At 42.3% G+C, this 17267-nt stretch overlaps 2 protein-coding genes across 3 annotated transcripts in view; both read right to left on the reverse strand.

The window, feature by feature from the left end:
• The window catches only part of rassf5 (Ras association domain family member 5), a 29446-nt gene extending 22754 nt beyond the window's left edge, over positions 1-6692 (reverse strand). For both annotated transcript variants that reach the window (XM_079680998.1, XM_079680997.1), the window contains exon 1: positions 3947-6692. In XM_079680998.1, the coding sequence (XP_079537124.1) occupies positions 3947-4781 (835 nt within the window). In that variant the 5' untranslated portion in view covers positions 4782-6692. The remainder of the gene's footprint in view (positions 1-3946) is intronic.
• Positions 6693-6738: 46 nt separating this feature from the next.
• Positions 6739-16696, reverse strand: ikbke (inhibitor of nuclear factor kappa B kinase subunit epsilon). The gene is made up of 21 exons (XM_079680996.1): positions 16288-16696; positions 15440-15539; positions 15032-15169; positions 14702-14831; positions 14445-14626; positions 12958-13118; positions 12497-12607; positions 12210-12389; positions 10832-11028; positions 10417-10475; positions 10204-10295; positions 9953-10054; positions 9603-9660; positions 9183-9295; positions 8807-8883; positions 8674-8713; positions 8485-8586; positions 7662-7758; positions 7419-7510; positions 7264-7335; positions 6739-7163 (listed from the first exon to the last, which is right to left on the reverse strand). The coding sequence occupies exons 2-21, from the start codon at positions 15536-15538 to the stop codon at positions 7109-7111; spliced, it is 2157 nt and encodes a 718-aa protein (XP_079537122.1). The 5' UTR covers position 15539; positions 16288-16696; the 3' UTR covers positions 6739-7108.
• Between the last annotated feature and the right edge of the window lie 571 nt (positions 16697-17267).

Consider the following 17267-nt stretch of genomic DNA (forward strand, 5'->3'; position numbering starts at 1 on the left):
ACTATATCCATCACACGTCTGGTGAAGCGGCAGCAGTGGTATGCTGGGACAAGAAGGTTACGAGCCGTTTAACACAACCTATGTGTTCTTCCTCAACTGTGAATGGATCTCAGAGAGGACTGATGAGAAACAGCCGAAAGGGTTCCTAAGACAAGCTCTGTATTGTGTAGACCCTGGGAAGGGGTAAAATAAGAATGAAGTAAAGTTTAAGGAAAACGTACATCCTCTAGAGGAATGCCATTGGGCAGAGAAGGCACTGGGGAGGGTCACTGTTAAGGTCTGTGGGAAATGTGTGTGTGTGTGTGTGCGTGCGTGCGTGTGTGTGTGAGCATGTGGGGGCTTTCTGGAAGCCATGTGTCAAAAGCAGTATCCCTCGTTGTCTCTGCAGTGGCCAGCACATGACCTCACGTCTGCTGGTGTAAATGCACTGTAAAAACAACAGTCTCCACTCTGCTTGCAAATATTCAATCACATGTATTTCACAAACGTTTTTTGTTGTTGTGAAATCCAAGTTTTTAGGAGCTCTGATCTCTGGGGCATTCACCTCTTCCTACAGGGCTCTGACACGAGGAGCAGAGATAACCAGGCTCTCTTGCAGAATAAATAAACACTTAGGGGGAAAATGTAAAAATCACAGCAATCCGTCAAATGATAGGGAATTCATTGCACAAAAACATTTGAGGTGTTTATAATGTGTTTGTTTACAATTACTACTCCTACAATGGAGCATTTATAACTGTTATAAATGGAATAATAAAGAATAACAGCTTTAAATATATAGTCATATTGGACTGCACATGAACCAATCCTTATAGATATTCATTACCCTCTTTAAACACATTCAGATGTTGTATTTACAAATAACAAAAATGCCCTCCCATTTGCTTACATCTATATTGTCTTGTGTTATAAAGCAACAATTGGTCATCTGTTGCTTGTGCTACTCCAATTAGGTTTGAATGACAAGCATGTAAGTGTACATGCAGTAAGCATGTGTTTTTTCATGACAGACAAACCCCAGTGTGCCACAACAGCATGGTTCCCTGGAAGCTTTAATTCAATATTAATCTGACGTCTGACTGTCTGCCAGTCTGTAATCCCAACCTCTCCATCCCTCCAGAGACATAATCTCAGGCAGGAGACACCCAGAGCTAGGATTAAGGAGGCTGCCATTGCCCTCACTCACTCCCTGCTTCCTTCCTGCCATCCCTGTCATAGCAAATGGCAAATCAAATCACTAGATAGAACACAGATCAATCACTAACAGCATACCACCTAATCCACTGTACAGATTGATACAACTGGTACACATTGGATTTATCTGATCTTTTTTTATTAAAAGATCTTATTAAAAACTGTTTAAAATTGTTTTTCATTTTATAGTCACTCTCTTTAGTGCATTACACTTTGCTTCTCTGTGCACATGCAATTTGTGTTTTTTGTTACAAAGAGGATAGCATCAATAGAGTGAAAGTGGAGATCCCCAAAAACACCAGATTAGTGTTAGTAAAGCCGACATATGTGGCTTATATGTCTAGATCATCATTTATCTGACATGTGTGTATGCATCATTAATTTTTGCCCCATTAATGCCTGATGCCACATATGGCTCAAATCTTTGTGTGTAGCCTATTTATGCATAAATAGTGTGGGGGGTTGCGGTACAGCATAAACATAATACAAATCAACCTCCAATTTTACTCCCATGAGACGCATTCAAGTTGTTTTTCTAAAGCACAAACTCAGACTAAAGCTATAGCAGTAGGAATGAATTCAGAGGATCCCAAAACATCTGAGCGCGATGAGACTGGGAGCTCTGGCGGGATCGACAGATTTCACTTTGGGGTAAGGCCACATCACAACGATCCCACAAGCACTCGACTGTCCCGGGGGGGAAAGAGCTGCATTACTGTTTCTATAAGCTGCATAATGCAACAAAGCCAGCACAGCTACAGGGAGGGTGATCAATTAAAGACAGACAGAGGCAGCGAGGCATACAACAAGACAAAGAGACTGAATGATGGTTGTTTACGGTTGCAAGGCCTCCGTCTTTCACTCCCTGTCATTTGCTGGGTGTAGTTCAAACAGAGCATGGCTGCATGTGCGTGCGTGTGTGTGTTGTTTCTATTTTAGCAGTTTTGGTTGCACAAAAATACCCAGACATTCCTACATTTGTATTGCATGTCATAAATGACCCGGTGACCCCCTGTGACTGTAAACCGCATTTGGCTCTGATGTTTTTCCGAGAAAACGGCGAGCGGAAAGGACCGTTTGATCTTGGGTGCAGCTGCTGGCAGGAGAAAGCTATTTAATTAGATTGATCCATAAAGACAGACTAGTGGAGACAAAAAGTTCTTGGGGTTATTAAGAAACTCATGACTGTGCATGTGTGTGTTTCTCAGGGTGTGTGTGTGTGAATAGCGCTCCAGTAATCTCTGCTCTCGCTCCACTGAGCTCTTGCTGATAGCACACTAAATCAGACAGTTCTGCAGTGCTGGACAAACCCTTGCTCTTTTCCTCCATCCCTCACTCATTGGCTCTTTTTCTTCCCCATCGTTCCTGTTCTGGCTCTGCGTCTCTGCTCATTCCAATCACCCGGCCTCCCTCCACCTCTCCTCAGACTATTTCAACTATTGTTGACTTCCCTGTTTCCAACCACTTGTAATTCTTTCCCTATCCCTTTCTTCCTTCACTTCTTTCAACCCTTTCTTCAATTGCTTTATCTCACACTGTTCTGCAGCAGCAGCCTCACAGTGACAAAGCGCTGCTGACAACATGCCAAGTCAGCAGCCGCATGCACTCACACACACCCATTGACAGCATGCACAGTATGTAAGGAAAAGCCAACACACACACACACACACACACACACACACACACACACACACACACACACACACACACACACACACACACACACACACACACACACACACACACACACACACACACACACACACACACACACACACACACACACACACACACACACACACACACACACACACACACACACACACACACACACACACACACACACACACACACACACACACACAATAACTCTCCAGGTTAGACTTGCAGCAGGTGTGTTTGTGTGTTAAAGTGAACACTCTATCCGGATTAAATAAACGGTATATCTGCCAGGTCAAATTGGCTTGGCCCAAACTGTCTGCGTCCCAGAGCTGTGCAGGTAGGAGTGTTCTCCTCTCAGCAGTACAGTAAAGTATACAGTCAGGTATAGGAATGTGTAGATATAACAGGTACAACATTTAAAACATTTTGGTGTATCCTTACATACACTCAACTGCTACTACTGTCCCTATAACATATACATGCCTCCTGGTATAAACACATTCTAATCAAACACATAATTTCATCCCGATTACAATTAAACTTTTCCAGAAAAGTCCTTTTTTATTTTTGGATCCAGCCAAATGCACCACTATTAATTCTACTTTCCCTCACTCTTTGAGCTGAGGCTGCAAGTCCCAGAGTTAGAGCTCTGGGAGACGAAGCTGGAAGGACAAGATAATGGGATTTCCATGGAAGATTTTTGGCTGGCTCTATGGATTTTGGAAATGTCCTTCCTTTTTATACTGGTTCAGTCACAAAGGCACACTCACACATTTTCCTTTCACACAACCACCAGTATTGGAAGAATGTAGCACTCGGCTACTTGTGCCCTTCATAGAATCATCCAATATTTACCAGAAACAAGATACAGGCCAGAAAATCAACTATCATTTTTCCAAAAATGTATTTCTGTTTCATTCAGGGAGAATAGAATGAACTGATCACACAAACTGAAAACAGTGTGCTGTTTTAAAGAGGTAAAGTTAGTGCTCAATGGCAATGGATAACTATTATCGTTTAACTCCAATTGTTATGCAGAAAAAACACTCACAGGAGAGATGAAAACATGATTTGACTCCTTCCTACTTACTGTCACACTTGAGTGCCTGCGCAGTGATCTGGCGGCTACAGGCGTCACACCAGTCCTGCGTGCAGGGCTTGGACTCGAACCGGTGTCCTTCACCTTTCTCGGTCCTCACCCGAGGGTCCACTCCCCGAGGGAAGATGGACCAGGCCTCTCTGCGGGGAAGCTCGGTGCGGGCCAGCTTGACGACCCCCGTCCTGCCCTGTGTGAGCCGCTCCAGAGAGAGACTGCCACTGAGCCCCGGTGCCGGCCCGGGGGGGGACACGCTCGGCTGTTCTCTGTCTCTGCTCCGACTGTCCCGCCTCCCGTCTGCCGCAACCCGGTGCCGGTGCGAGCCTTTGTGTCCGTTCGTGTCCGCTCCGTTTGCCATGACATTGATGCCCGACCTCTTGAGAGAAGACCCCCTCCGGCTACCTGTGTTACGGTTTGTGTAACAGTCGGTGTTGCTGTTGTAGTCACTGTTGATGTTCCCGGTTTGACTTCCGTGAAGCCCGGCTGCGGTGCGGCTGTCCATGCTGCCCTCCTCTCTGTCTCGGTCCGGGCTACGTGGCGCAGCAGGGCCGGTAGGAGCTCCGCATCCCTCCCCGGGCAGCGGTCCTGCTTTCACCGCCGTTGTTCCAGCCGGTCCCGGAGACAGGGGATGAGTTCCCGGTTGTCCTTCAGTAGTGGCCGCCCCGCAATCCCCGCCGCTGCCCGAGCTCCTCCTGAACATCATCTTATCCCAGGAAGATATCCTCGGCAGGGTGATTTTCTTCCTGGCTCCGGCCAGTTTGAAGAGCAACGGTTCCGAGTCCAGCCTGTGAGGACCCGGGTGCTGCCCCACCACACTCATAGACGCCATTATCCCGTCCCCTGTAATGCTTGTGTGTTGGCTGTTTGGTGTGTGTGTGTTTTTGAGCGTGTTTTCACTCCGTGCTCGGAATGTAAACTCAGCTCACGCCCGCGACAGCGTGGAGTAGTGACGCGAGGGACCTGACTGCTTTAAATGCCAAGGGCGCGCTCCCTTTTTAAACGCCGGGGGCGCGCACTAATCCCTGGTTCACACTGGAGGTTTGATTAACCATTACTAGATTAATTATTAAGCAGTTATTTAATGGATATACTTATCTTAACTTCCTGAAGACTCGTTAATTTAAGCGTGTAACCACATTGCCACAAGGAATTTACTCTATGTAGCCTAATCATGTTAAAATCTTATGGAGTGAACTGTATTAAAGACAGAAAATAGAATGGAATAATCAAGAAACAAAAACCACACCAGAGACTGAATTAGGAAGTATGACATACAACACTTATAATAATGCTGATATCGTTTTAGGGAAATATATTTAAGAGCATTGTCTTACGACAACTACATTTGAAATTGTAAAGTCAGCTATTGTATGTAGTCAATTATTTATTTATTTGAGGAGGTGAATAGAGGGCTCACACAACTACTTAATTAATTTGATGTAGGTTCAAAACTGGACTTATTATTAGGTGGGCCTACAGCTTGTCTTTAGTATTGCCTTGATGTTGAGAAGTCAGGTGATAAAAACACAAAGTAAGACTTGTTTGTGTAGGCTAGTAGCAGGAAAGTTATCAAAGTTTCCACTTTGATAACTGCCAGGAGCACGTCATATGAGCTGCATAAAACCACAAAAGCTGCACGAGTCCCCTTAACTCAACCTAGAAAGCCCCTGGCCCGAGGACACCCACATCCCTCCCACGCAGACCGAGCGGAGAACTTTCAATTTCATTATTGTACTTTGCAGTGTCACGACAGCTCCCTTCTTTTCTGTTTTGTTAGAGACCTTATATTTTCCCGGTTTAGCTAATCACATCAAATGTATTGTGAAAGTAAGTTGACTGTGAACTGTATAGGAGACTGTTATCACAGTCATTTGGGGCCTTATTTAATTGTTTACGTTGCAACAGTAAGCTCACAAGAGGGAACTTGAAAAGATTTTACTTTCACTTTTCAGCCTGCATTACTTCATCAAGTGAGATAACATTCTTTCTAAATACCGAATACAAAAAACAAACATGAGTTTTACAGTAAATGTTTATTTTCTCGATTTGTGTACCTGTGACCCCTTTATAAACAAATAACAAACCCTGGGACTTCCCCATGGTGTTGCTCACGCTGCTTATGTCATTTCATACACTTAATATGCTGTACTATCACTGGACTTTGTATACTTCTGTAAAAAAGGACACAATGTGGTGAGTGTAGTTTCCCTGGTTTTGTTTCTTCTCTTTTGCAGTGAAACCTACGATAACATATAAAATAATAACTTATGATACAAGAAACATCCACAGAAAGAGAGACAAATGTCACATAAAAAAAACAGTGCTGAGTGCTTGGAGAAGCTGGCCATCAGGGGTGTTATTATAGGTCACATGAAACAATTTGAATGATCAACCATTAGGAAAAAGACAGAAAACGTCTCAAGCCTTCTAAGTACAGAGACAGAGAGATATAGTGTCAGTTTGGGTGTATTAACACAAAGATGAAACATGGCCTTAGAAAAATACTAAGCTGCCTTTGCATTCACTTTATCCTGATGGCCCATCGCTGTGGTAGCGTATTAGAAATACAATAACACTAAAGGCATTAATGAGGTTTGTATTGAGCTGATGTACTCAGCCACACACACACACACACACACACACACACACACACACACACACACACACACACACACACACACACACACACACACACACACACACACACACACACACACACACACACACACACACACACACACACACACACACACACACACACACACACACACACACACACACACACACACACACACACACACACACACACACACACACACACACACACACACACACACACACACACACACACACACACACACACACACACACACACACACACACACACACACACACACACCCACCCACCCCATTTCCTCCTCATCCATTCTGTGCATCTTATCTCTAAATGGAGATTCACATTTTATCGATTGTCTTCGCCTGCTTCCTCTCCATACAAAATGACCTTGAAAGAAGATTCAATGCATCGTCCATAACTTTTGATGAGTGGGTGTTTAAATGCAGTGCTTGCCAGAGTGTGTGTGTGTGTGTGTGTGTGTGTGTGTGTGTGTGTGTGTGTGTGTGTGTGTGTGTGTTTGTTAAGATGAGGCACTTTTGTCACAGTGTAGACGGTCTGGCCAAGCTCGACTCTTCAGGGTTCCCTGCTCCCAGACTACAGGAGAACACAAATGCAAACCATCAACATCATCCTTTCTCACTTGGGGTATATGGGACTGTGAGTTTCCATAGAGACAGGATGTTGCTCAACTCACCTCTCAATAATGCTGTTGTTATGATGTAGTTCCCTGACCAAAATCTCCATGTCCTGCTTTAGATGGTGCATCCTTGAAAAAGAAGAAAGATATTTTTTATTAGGACAAGCGTCTCAATCTTGCAAACACACACACACATTCACAAAATCACACACCTATTAACCATCTGGTCCTTGTCTCTAGGTGCAATTTCAGGCTGTGGTCCTGTTCCAGTGGACTGCAGAGTGGAAAGGATTCTGTCCAGAGCCTGCGGAGGACAGATGAGACATCATCACCAAGATGCTACATGAGTTAAATCACTAACATGACCACTGAACTGATAATGATAAACATCAGATAACCATTTTGTGTTATGTTAGAATATTTGATATTTTTTCCATAGAAGGTGAAATGTTGACCTTATTTTGCCGCTGCTCACTCATCTCCAGGTCTGCCAACAAGCCAGTGGAGAAAGAGCAGAAGTCCTGGAGTCGAGTCTGCATTTCCAGCAACACACTGCACATACAGAAGGGACACACTTCAGTTAGTCAACTCAACATCTTTGCAACGGGTTAAAGGCCAAAGCAGAAGAGACATCCAATGTGAAGGTATTTTGCAGTGTAGAAATGTGATGTGTAGAAGATAAACTGGAAAATAAATACAAATATAATTTCGAAAACAAAGGAGAAAAACTAGAAATGGTCACTCAGTGGTGCACCCCTCCCTCTCCCTCTAAACAAAGACACGTTGGAAGTCCCTCAATCATTCCTTTCATGTCCCTATAGTCAAGGTGGCAGCAAAGATAACAGAAATGTGCTTTTATTCATCACGTATCGTACCTTACTTTAGAGCTTTGTAACATTACGAGTATTATATCATCTGCAGATGCTCCAGTTCAAAATAAGACCAAACCTTTCTATGGACGTCAGTTTGGATTGGTTTATCCGAACAAAATCAAAAAGTAATTAAATGATAGCGTAAAGTCATTCATAATGTTAATATCACTTCCTAAACAAGTGTATTGTGAAGATTTACAATGAAGACTACCAATTTACTCACTAGTTTGAGAAGAAACGATGAATAGCAATGCCCTACAGTCCTGTGCTTATCTTCATATAAGCTTCCATCATAACATCTAACAAACAGTTGTCTCATTGTGAATAAAGAGTTGTAGTGGTTGGGAGCTGAGGTGAATCTGAAGATTGTTTGACGTGTGAAAAGGACTCGAGAGGCGGCTCTGACCTGCTCCATGTCCTTGTTGAGGCCAAAAGCTCTTTGTATCTCTGTACGCAGTCGTCTTTAAGGAGAGATTTCACTCGCTTAATGTGGGCCGACAGGTGGAGTCTGGGATGGAAGAGTGACAAGCAGATTACAGGAGAGCTCAGAATGACATCCTTCACAGGCGGGGTGAGCAGGACATCACATACTCACTTCTCAAACTTGTGGATTTGCTCGTCATTGTACGCCAACTCTGTGGAGAGACACAGAAAAAAGGGAGGTATTGTCAATTTGACCATGTACAAAAAGAGTAATAAAGTATATACCCAAAAAGGTAAACACATACTGCCAGTCATTCTGTCTTTGCGGTAATGCTGATGAATTGCCATTATCTTCTGCAGCAGCATCTCCATCTTATGACAGCTGTGGGAGGCAAGAGGTCAGAGGTCAAACACCACAAACTCATGAGGCCACCGGAAGGCTTTGTGCTTGCTCTCCCAAGCTAACAAAAATGTTTTAATGGTAACATTTACAAAAAATAAAAAAACAGTTCTGCTTTTGATCAAGGTTAACTGCTGCAACAATCAAACAGGTACATTAACATCTTGCTTTAAATACAATAGAAATAACTGTGACAGAATAGCCTTGGCATTGAAAGGAAGTGCAAAATGAAAACAGCCATTTGTGTTGGAGAGAAATTAGTTACTGAAGGGAGAGGGTACCTCTTGTCACTGGCCAGCGTTTCTGCTAACTTGGCCTGTTCGATCTGCAGATGGTCCAGTCGGTTCTGAAACTCTTGGATACCGCCAGCGTAAATAGGCAAGTGCTCACGGACCTGGAGAGACGGCAGCCACATAACAAAAAAATCACAAACCTGCCCCAAAATGAATGGTATACAATCCAAAACACTGGAGTTTACATTTGGAGCGTTCCGAATAAAAGCGATTTGAGTCCAGTAATGTTGCATCTCAGTCTTCCCAGTCCTACTCAATAGTGAGGATATGTCTCCCTACAAATGATGTGCAATTCTCCATTACACGTTGATTATTAAGTGGAATAATGGCATAAAAAGAAGGGGGAAAAACCCATTGGCAACAGCATTTCCATCTGTCAGTAAAGCTGTAATATCTGGCAGTACTTACCAGATGCAGCTTTTGCCTGCCATCAGCTGAACCCTGGTTTTCAGAATCATAATGGCCTCTTAGAAAAACAAAGAGGCAATGGATATGGGGAGAGAGAGTGGGAGAAAAAAGAACGAGGAGGTTGTAGGTTAAATATCAAATATTTGATTTATCAATCTACAACATCTATTGATACTAGCAGTTACATTAACAGAGTAGTCAGACACCTACATCACAATGACTAGTTGTATTTGCCTCTGCTGCTTTGTATCATAATACACGTCATTTAAACACACAGTTGGACATTTCAACCCTCTAAGTGAGAGATCTCAGATGTATTTTACTGGCTCAAAAAGTATTTATAAACTCACAGTGTGTGAGTCCTGTGTTCTACATTGAGACAAGACTGCAGTCTGACGGTGATCATGGCGATACTGTGCATCGCTTCTTCACACTCCCTGCGCAGCCTCATCCTGAGAAACAATGAGTGTGAGGGAGGAGGAAAAATGGAAGTGAGAAGAGTTTGATAAGGGTCATTACGTACAGCCAGTACATCACCACAGAGGCACATCAAGCAGTGCATTGAAGAGTGTGTGTGTGTGTGTGTGTGTGTGTGTCTCACATGTAGCTGTAATATCCTTGCAGCAGCAGCTCTTGGTGTGTGTGCAGCAACTTTATTATCCTCAGATACTGGTGGACCACTCCCACCATTACCTACAGAGAAGGGAGGGAGTAGAAGAGATCATAAATAATGTGTTGGGTGCTCTTATTACATCAAATACAAATATTAGAAAAGGCATTTGGATGGCAAATAAAAATGATGAATCAGCAGTACCTTGGAGAAATTGTAGTCTGCCACAACGTCAAACCTGGACGGGATGATTGGAGTCTCTGCTACAGAATGCATGAAAACACACCAGAAAAAATCCATGAAATATGGAAACACTGTAATATGAGGGTGCCTGGGCATGCAGACGTTATTTTTTAAATTTGATTACTTTACATTTTAACCAACATTCTTCTTTTAAAATATAATTTCCCTTTATCTGGGATTGGCATTCACATAAATATTACTAAACACATTTCGCTTAAAAAAGCTAATTCACAAAAGATGTGTGTGTGTCGTCTGAGTCACTGTGATACTGGAAAACACCTCGTATCAAAGCGCTTTCATATCTCCCTCGGGGGATATCAAAGAATAAAGAAGAGGAAAGCCGAGGCTTGAGGAAACGTATCGTTTGTTTTCTCACGTTCTCTGAAGGGCAGGCTGGCGTTAGCTTCAGGCCCGTAGCTGAGCAGGATGAGGGGCCGGGCAGGTGTGGTAGGTGGGAGGTTGACCACCTTCATGTTGCCCTCCAGAGGTAGATCGTGACCCAGGTACAGCAGGTGTTGCAGCTGAACTGCGATACCAGTCTGAGCCGCCACTTCCTCAAAGAATACAGACACCCTGAGAGAACCGGGGGGGAGGGGGCATTGTTTTCATGTATTATATTATACTCATAATCCTGCTTTTGATCCACATGTTTTGCTTGTTGGTGGTATCATCAACTGTGAATCATATTACAATACCTCATCTATATCGATCCTTAAAGGTCCCATGTCATGCTTTTCTGGTTATTACCCTTCCCCTTGTGTGTTATGAAGGTTTTTATGCATGTAAACTGCAGAGTCAAAACCCTCAAAGTACACCCTGTAGCGAGTAAAACCCCTCCCCAAAACGCCTCATTGGAGATACGTCACTGTCCATTGATTCTTCCAGGCAGCTCTGCTGATCTCTCCTCCCTGGCTGCAGGCTGATAACAGACAGTTGGGATCGCGGCGAAATTCTCTCTGCAGACCCATTCTCACAGCGTTTATCAACCTTTCTCTTACTCAATATCAAGCCACACTTATTGTTTTTACTTCGGCTGTGACTTTGTGTGTGCTCAGGGTGAGTTTGGCTGTGTTTCGCTGTCGCTAAACAAGGAAACCACACCTCCACGGAGCTCAGCGCGATTCACAACGTCCCGACCAATCAGAGCACACTGTGCTCACAGGGAGGGTGGGGGCTGGAGCTACTGGAGCTACAACGAGCCGTTAAAGGTAGAGAGTGAAATTCAGTGAATACACGTAGTTTACAGAGATGCTGTATGAGAAACCAAAGTGATTTTGGAAAATTGCACAATATAAATCTATTCTAGTAGACCTCAACAATGGAATTATGATCAGTGGAAATGGCCATGACATGGGACCTTTAAAACCCGACCAAGTAAACAAAAATACCAAATAAGCAGTGAGGCACATTTCAAATATATAATTTGCATAGCGCTGCAGCAATAATCTTTGGGCAGCCTTGAAAATAAATACCTGTGGCACCAATAACACTACCACCATAATTACAAAATTAAAGTTGGGAAAAAATATTGACACAAATCAGCAGTTTAAAACTCAAGTTTAGTTTAAATTACGTGGGAAAGTTGTGGCATCCTTGCCATCTTTACTTCAGGTATCACTGACTCTTATCTGACAGTTAGCAAAAAAGCTTTGCATCAAAGTCTTCTATGTAGTAAACAGTCCCGTGAACTGTGGACTGATCACTCTGTGTTTTATCAGATGAATGTGTGTGAAGATACACCTGTTCAGTCTTACGTGCTGTAGTGGTGTATGTAGACACAATGTTCCATGGCCTGTTGCAGAGAGAAGAGGTGAACCGGCTGCCGCTGCAGGATGTCTGTGGTGGCTTTGAAGAACTGCTCAAAACCCCAACACCTGTCCTGGTCAGCCTCCACTATACCAGCTAGAACTGGAACCAGCTGTGCCGTCAGACCCCTACTCACAGAGAGGGACAGAAAGAGGTTAAATCAAGACAATGTAAGCAGTGTGTTGTCATTAAAGACAGAGATGCATGATTACAAGCTCTTTATTTGGTGACATACTGTGAGAGTTGGCAGCTGTGAGGGAGGCGGTAGCCCCACTCTATAGGCCCGCCATCCATCCGCTGCACTCCAGCTATTGCGCCTGTGGGCTTCTCTGTAGTTATTTTGAACCTACAAAATAAAAAACACACATGTAATGCTGATGGGTGATTGATAAATATTCATGTTCTCGCAGATATTCCAGGATTCCTGAAGAAACACCATGCAGATCATCTTTTTTCCTAAGCAGCAATCTAAGCGTTTGGAGCAAATCAAATGGATGGTGGGGTTTTATTCAGACTGAGAAAATATAAGTTACTGGTAGGATGAGAAGGAGCTTTAGATATTTAAGACTCACTGTCAACATAATGTCCCACTCAGAAAAATCAAATAGAAAACTGGCAATATAATAAAAAGATTGAGTTAGAAATGCAGTGTTTCCATCAGAAATGTGTGGTCTGTGATTTAATGTATTAACTCACATGGTGGGCTTGTTCCTGCGGGGTCCTCCGTACGGTGTGAAGGGAAGACTCCCAGTGGCAGCGTGGTAAAATGTCACACCAATACTCCACAGGTCTACGCTCACACCATAGGACTTCTGTTGAGGCTTACGCAGCACAGCACGCTCATACATGTCTGGGTGCTACACACACACACACACACACACACACACACACACACACACACACACACACAAACACACACACACAAACACACACACATGCAGGGTAAGAAGAGAGGATACAAGCAAGTCATATGTTGATATGAGTTTATTTTGAGATGGGTTTAAGAGTCAAGTTAATGCAGTGTTCTGCCTTAACATGTATTCTATCCACAATTTAGTAGAAGGCACAAACAAGTGTATCAGTGCTTTTATGAATGGCCTTACACCCATGTGTCCACTAGAGGGATACCAAGTCTTGAAAATAAAAGTTTTTTGTTGTATCAAGTTCTAAGATCATTATAAAACAGTCATTATCAAACGTTATTGACACAGGGTGATTTTCACATGAGGGGGTTGAAATGCAATGGTGGAGATCGTAACAAATATCAAATACAACACATAGATATTCAGGTCAGTGTTAAGAGGGTAAGCCATCATCATATGGAACAATTGGGCTATTTTTAGCAGTAAAAGTAAATATGATTTTGCATCCTTGATTTTGAAAATGGATACTGCAAAGAAATGAATGACTAACTATATACTGTACTATACTATACTATTACTACAGCAGTTAAAAGAGATGCCGTTTCTGCAACCAAACTGCACTGATTGATCTTCATACATATATGTGTTTATATGAATACAGTCTATAGATAGATGCAATAATCATGTAACTGACCTATAACAGAGTGCAGCGAGCTGACTTATCCCATTGATACAAAAGTATTTATTATTTCATCACATTTGATCAATTCACTTTTTTATCCAGGGCTTTAGCTGAGCAGGAATGAACTTCCTCAGCAACGCCCCCCTCCACTGAGGCAGTAAAACACATTTTCTGTTAAACTCCCAACTCTTAAAGGCAAAAGCAGTGAAATATGAGTGAATCTAATGATATAAGGGAACTCTGAACAACACATGGTGGAGACAAATCTCCATAACAGAACTGCTACGACATCAAACAGGTTTATGAAAATGTCTTGTGGGCTGTTCAGGGTATAGGAAAAACAATCTTCAAAGCATTTTGGTTTTCTTGATCTGAGACTTAAAAGGCCAACATTTAGGTCAAACGATTTTCCCACATTCTGAAAATACCTTTTTAACTACTATTTATATCGTCATTGAAATTCATCTTTACTATCTGTACATTTGATATTTGGGTGAATCAAACGTTTTTTATTCTAGGCATTTGTGCGGCATAGACGAATGCATGAGCTCATCTAGTCTATTTCAAAGTAATGACGATTATTACCAGATAGCACTTAACATAGGATTAATATGTTTATAATGTGACTGTCATCTTACCAGATACTCTTCAGTCCCGTAAATAGACACAAACTTCTCATCATCTTCCAGCTCTCTTGCTGCTCCAAAGTCAGTCAGCTTGTAAATCGACTTGCCGTCCTCCGCAACCTGGCGCATGATGTTGCCCGGCTTAATGTCTCGGTGTACCACCAACTTTTCCCGCAGGTGGTTCATCCCCTGCACTGCGGAAAGGAAAGGGAGGAATACTTCAGCTTAAATGTATGAAATGATTGGGAAACACAAAGATGTATACCCACCTACACACTGCAAAACTGTGAGGAACTCTGCTTCAGGCAGGCCAAAGGCGTTTTCTGACTCCTCGAGCAGGCTGAGCAGACTTCCTCCTGAACAATACTCCATCACCAGCACCTTCTGTTTAGAGGGCAGCTGGAGAAAGAGATAGACAAACAGACGGAGAGAGAGAGGCAGAGAGAGAAGAGTGCTTTCCTTTAAGATTGTAAATATTAGGGAAACTTAAGTTACCAGAGGTACTAAATGCTTTCCTATCCCATGTTCCAATTTAATTTGGAACAAAACCGAAGCCTTGGATGTTTCTTCTTTTGTCTTTGTCCACACAGTAGCCTTACCTCTTCCACAGCAAATAGCCTGACAATATTGCTGTGGTTGAGCTTCCTCAGCATCTCAAACTCTCTCATCTGGACCTCATGGGGACGGTTGTAGCTCACCATGTTAAACACCTTGACAGCCACCAGCTCACCCGATTTCTGCACACACACACACACACACACACACACACAGTCCTGTTAACATCAGTTTAAAATGTCACAACACCATAAAAGACCAGCAAAGACATCAGCACTGCACAGCAACCACAACCTTTTCTTATCGCACATCCTGGTGACGCTTTTTAGGCCAACAAGTAGGCTGAAACATCAGAGATATTGGCAGCAGTGATGTGAATGAGCTGCTCAGGGGGAAAACAACTTGACAGTGTAGGTTAGGATCATAAAAAAGCATTCACAGCGTGTGGCTACCTTGTTGCGTGCCTTGAAGACACTGGCAGTAGCTCCTTGGCCAAGGACATCCTGTAAAGACCACAGGTAGTTTGGTGTACTGGCCGTCATCCCCGACATGCTGGGGGTATGAGGCAGAGACAGTGTCTTTTCAATATAAACAGAGACAAGACCTGATTGTCTTTGCATTCTTAGGGAGATAAAACCCTTAAAAATGTGTTATTAATATACAGAACTAAGTATACATACGATCTGTTAATAAGCTAAGTCAGTAAGCATAACAATACATTGTCAAATAAATCCATATTCCTCACCAAATATAGATATTAACAGGTAGCCAGTGGTGGAGGAAGTATTCAGGTAACACCAAACTTTACAAATGCTATGCTATCTAAAAGTCAAGCATTTCAAATCTAACAAAAGACAAGCTTTCATTGTATACGAAAAGTTAATCAGTGGGGGAGGAAGTATTCAGTAATACCATACTTCAAGTTAAAGACTAACTTAGCATGAATTAGCATCAGAATACACATTAAAAAGTAAAAGTAGCCTACTGAATAATGCAGAAGTTAATATATTGTTTATAAATACTGAACTATAGTACAAGTACCACAACGTTGTAGTAAAGTACTTTGATACATGTAAGTTACATTTCTCTGCAGTTTACTTCATTTAGTTGCATTATGCTCTGATGACTTTTGTTAGCTAATTTAACCGACAGCCAGCCTACGTTGGTTGTCTGTGTATTCAACAACAATTCAGTAATAACTAAATTATTTGGGAATTACGTATATGCTGGTAAGAATTAAGCAGTTCAGTAAACTATTGTGCAAGTTAATTTATAAAAGTTAGCAGCATTGTTAGCTTACCTGGACAGCTGCAGTTGGCTGTACTTTAATCCGACCTGAAATCTGTGAAAACTGAGTCGCTGATTTCATCTACCAGCAAACCCTGTCCGTGAAATGTAGCGTCAATTGTCAGTCTTGTAAATATCAGCTCAAACTGGTTCGTGAATGTACGGTAAATCTAATTTGCTTGACAAACGAAACACGCCTTCTGGTGAAACTTCTTCCGTAATGTGACACAGCTGCTGTCTAAGCAGGTACAGTTTAGACCAGCTGCACGAGAGTTTCCTGTTGTTTCCTTCTTACGTGGATCCAAAGATTTCATGAGATCCTTCAAAGTCTGGCAGCCTTTGTGATTGATTTAGGAAGTGTAGACTTCACACCGGATATGTCTATTCATAAATTGTGGCGGATATACATGGTAGACTTGACAGTTTCGCTCTCTATGCCTGACCTTCGGTCTGTGACAGTCAATGAGAGATTATATTGAGTAAAATGCTTTTTTTAAAAACACTCTCTGTGGGGCATTATTAGGCGTATACAATAATTGTTTTCTCAACTTGTGACAATGTTTTTTCCCGAAAAAGGAGAGACGACAGAGCAGCATGGAGCTCCCTTAGATACATGATGTAAACATTCATATTAAAGGGAAACATCGGAATTTCCACCGTGCTATTTCCAATTATCTACGGAAGTGGGAAGTAGCCTACATTTACTCAAGTAGCCTACTGTGCTTAAGTACAATTTTGAGATACTTACTTTACTTGAGTATTTACATTTAAGTTACTTTTGTAATTATACTCTATTACAATTCAGAGGTAAATCATGTATCTTTACTCCACTATATTTATTTAATACCTCTAGTTACTACAGATTGGGATTAATAATGTGAAATATAATTAACACTTAAAGACTTAAATTACACCTGTAGTACATTCTCAAAATACCCTGCAGTATACAAAGTCATTAAAACGCACATTTATCAGCTTTGATAAACACATTAA

This window comes from Notothenia rossii (assembly GCF_949606895.1).
Source record: "Notothenia rossii genome assembly, chromosome: 5".
Classification (NCBI taxonomy): domain Eukaryota; kingdom Metazoa; phylum Chordata; class Actinopteri; order Perciformes; family Nototheniidae; genus Notothenia; species Notothenia rossii.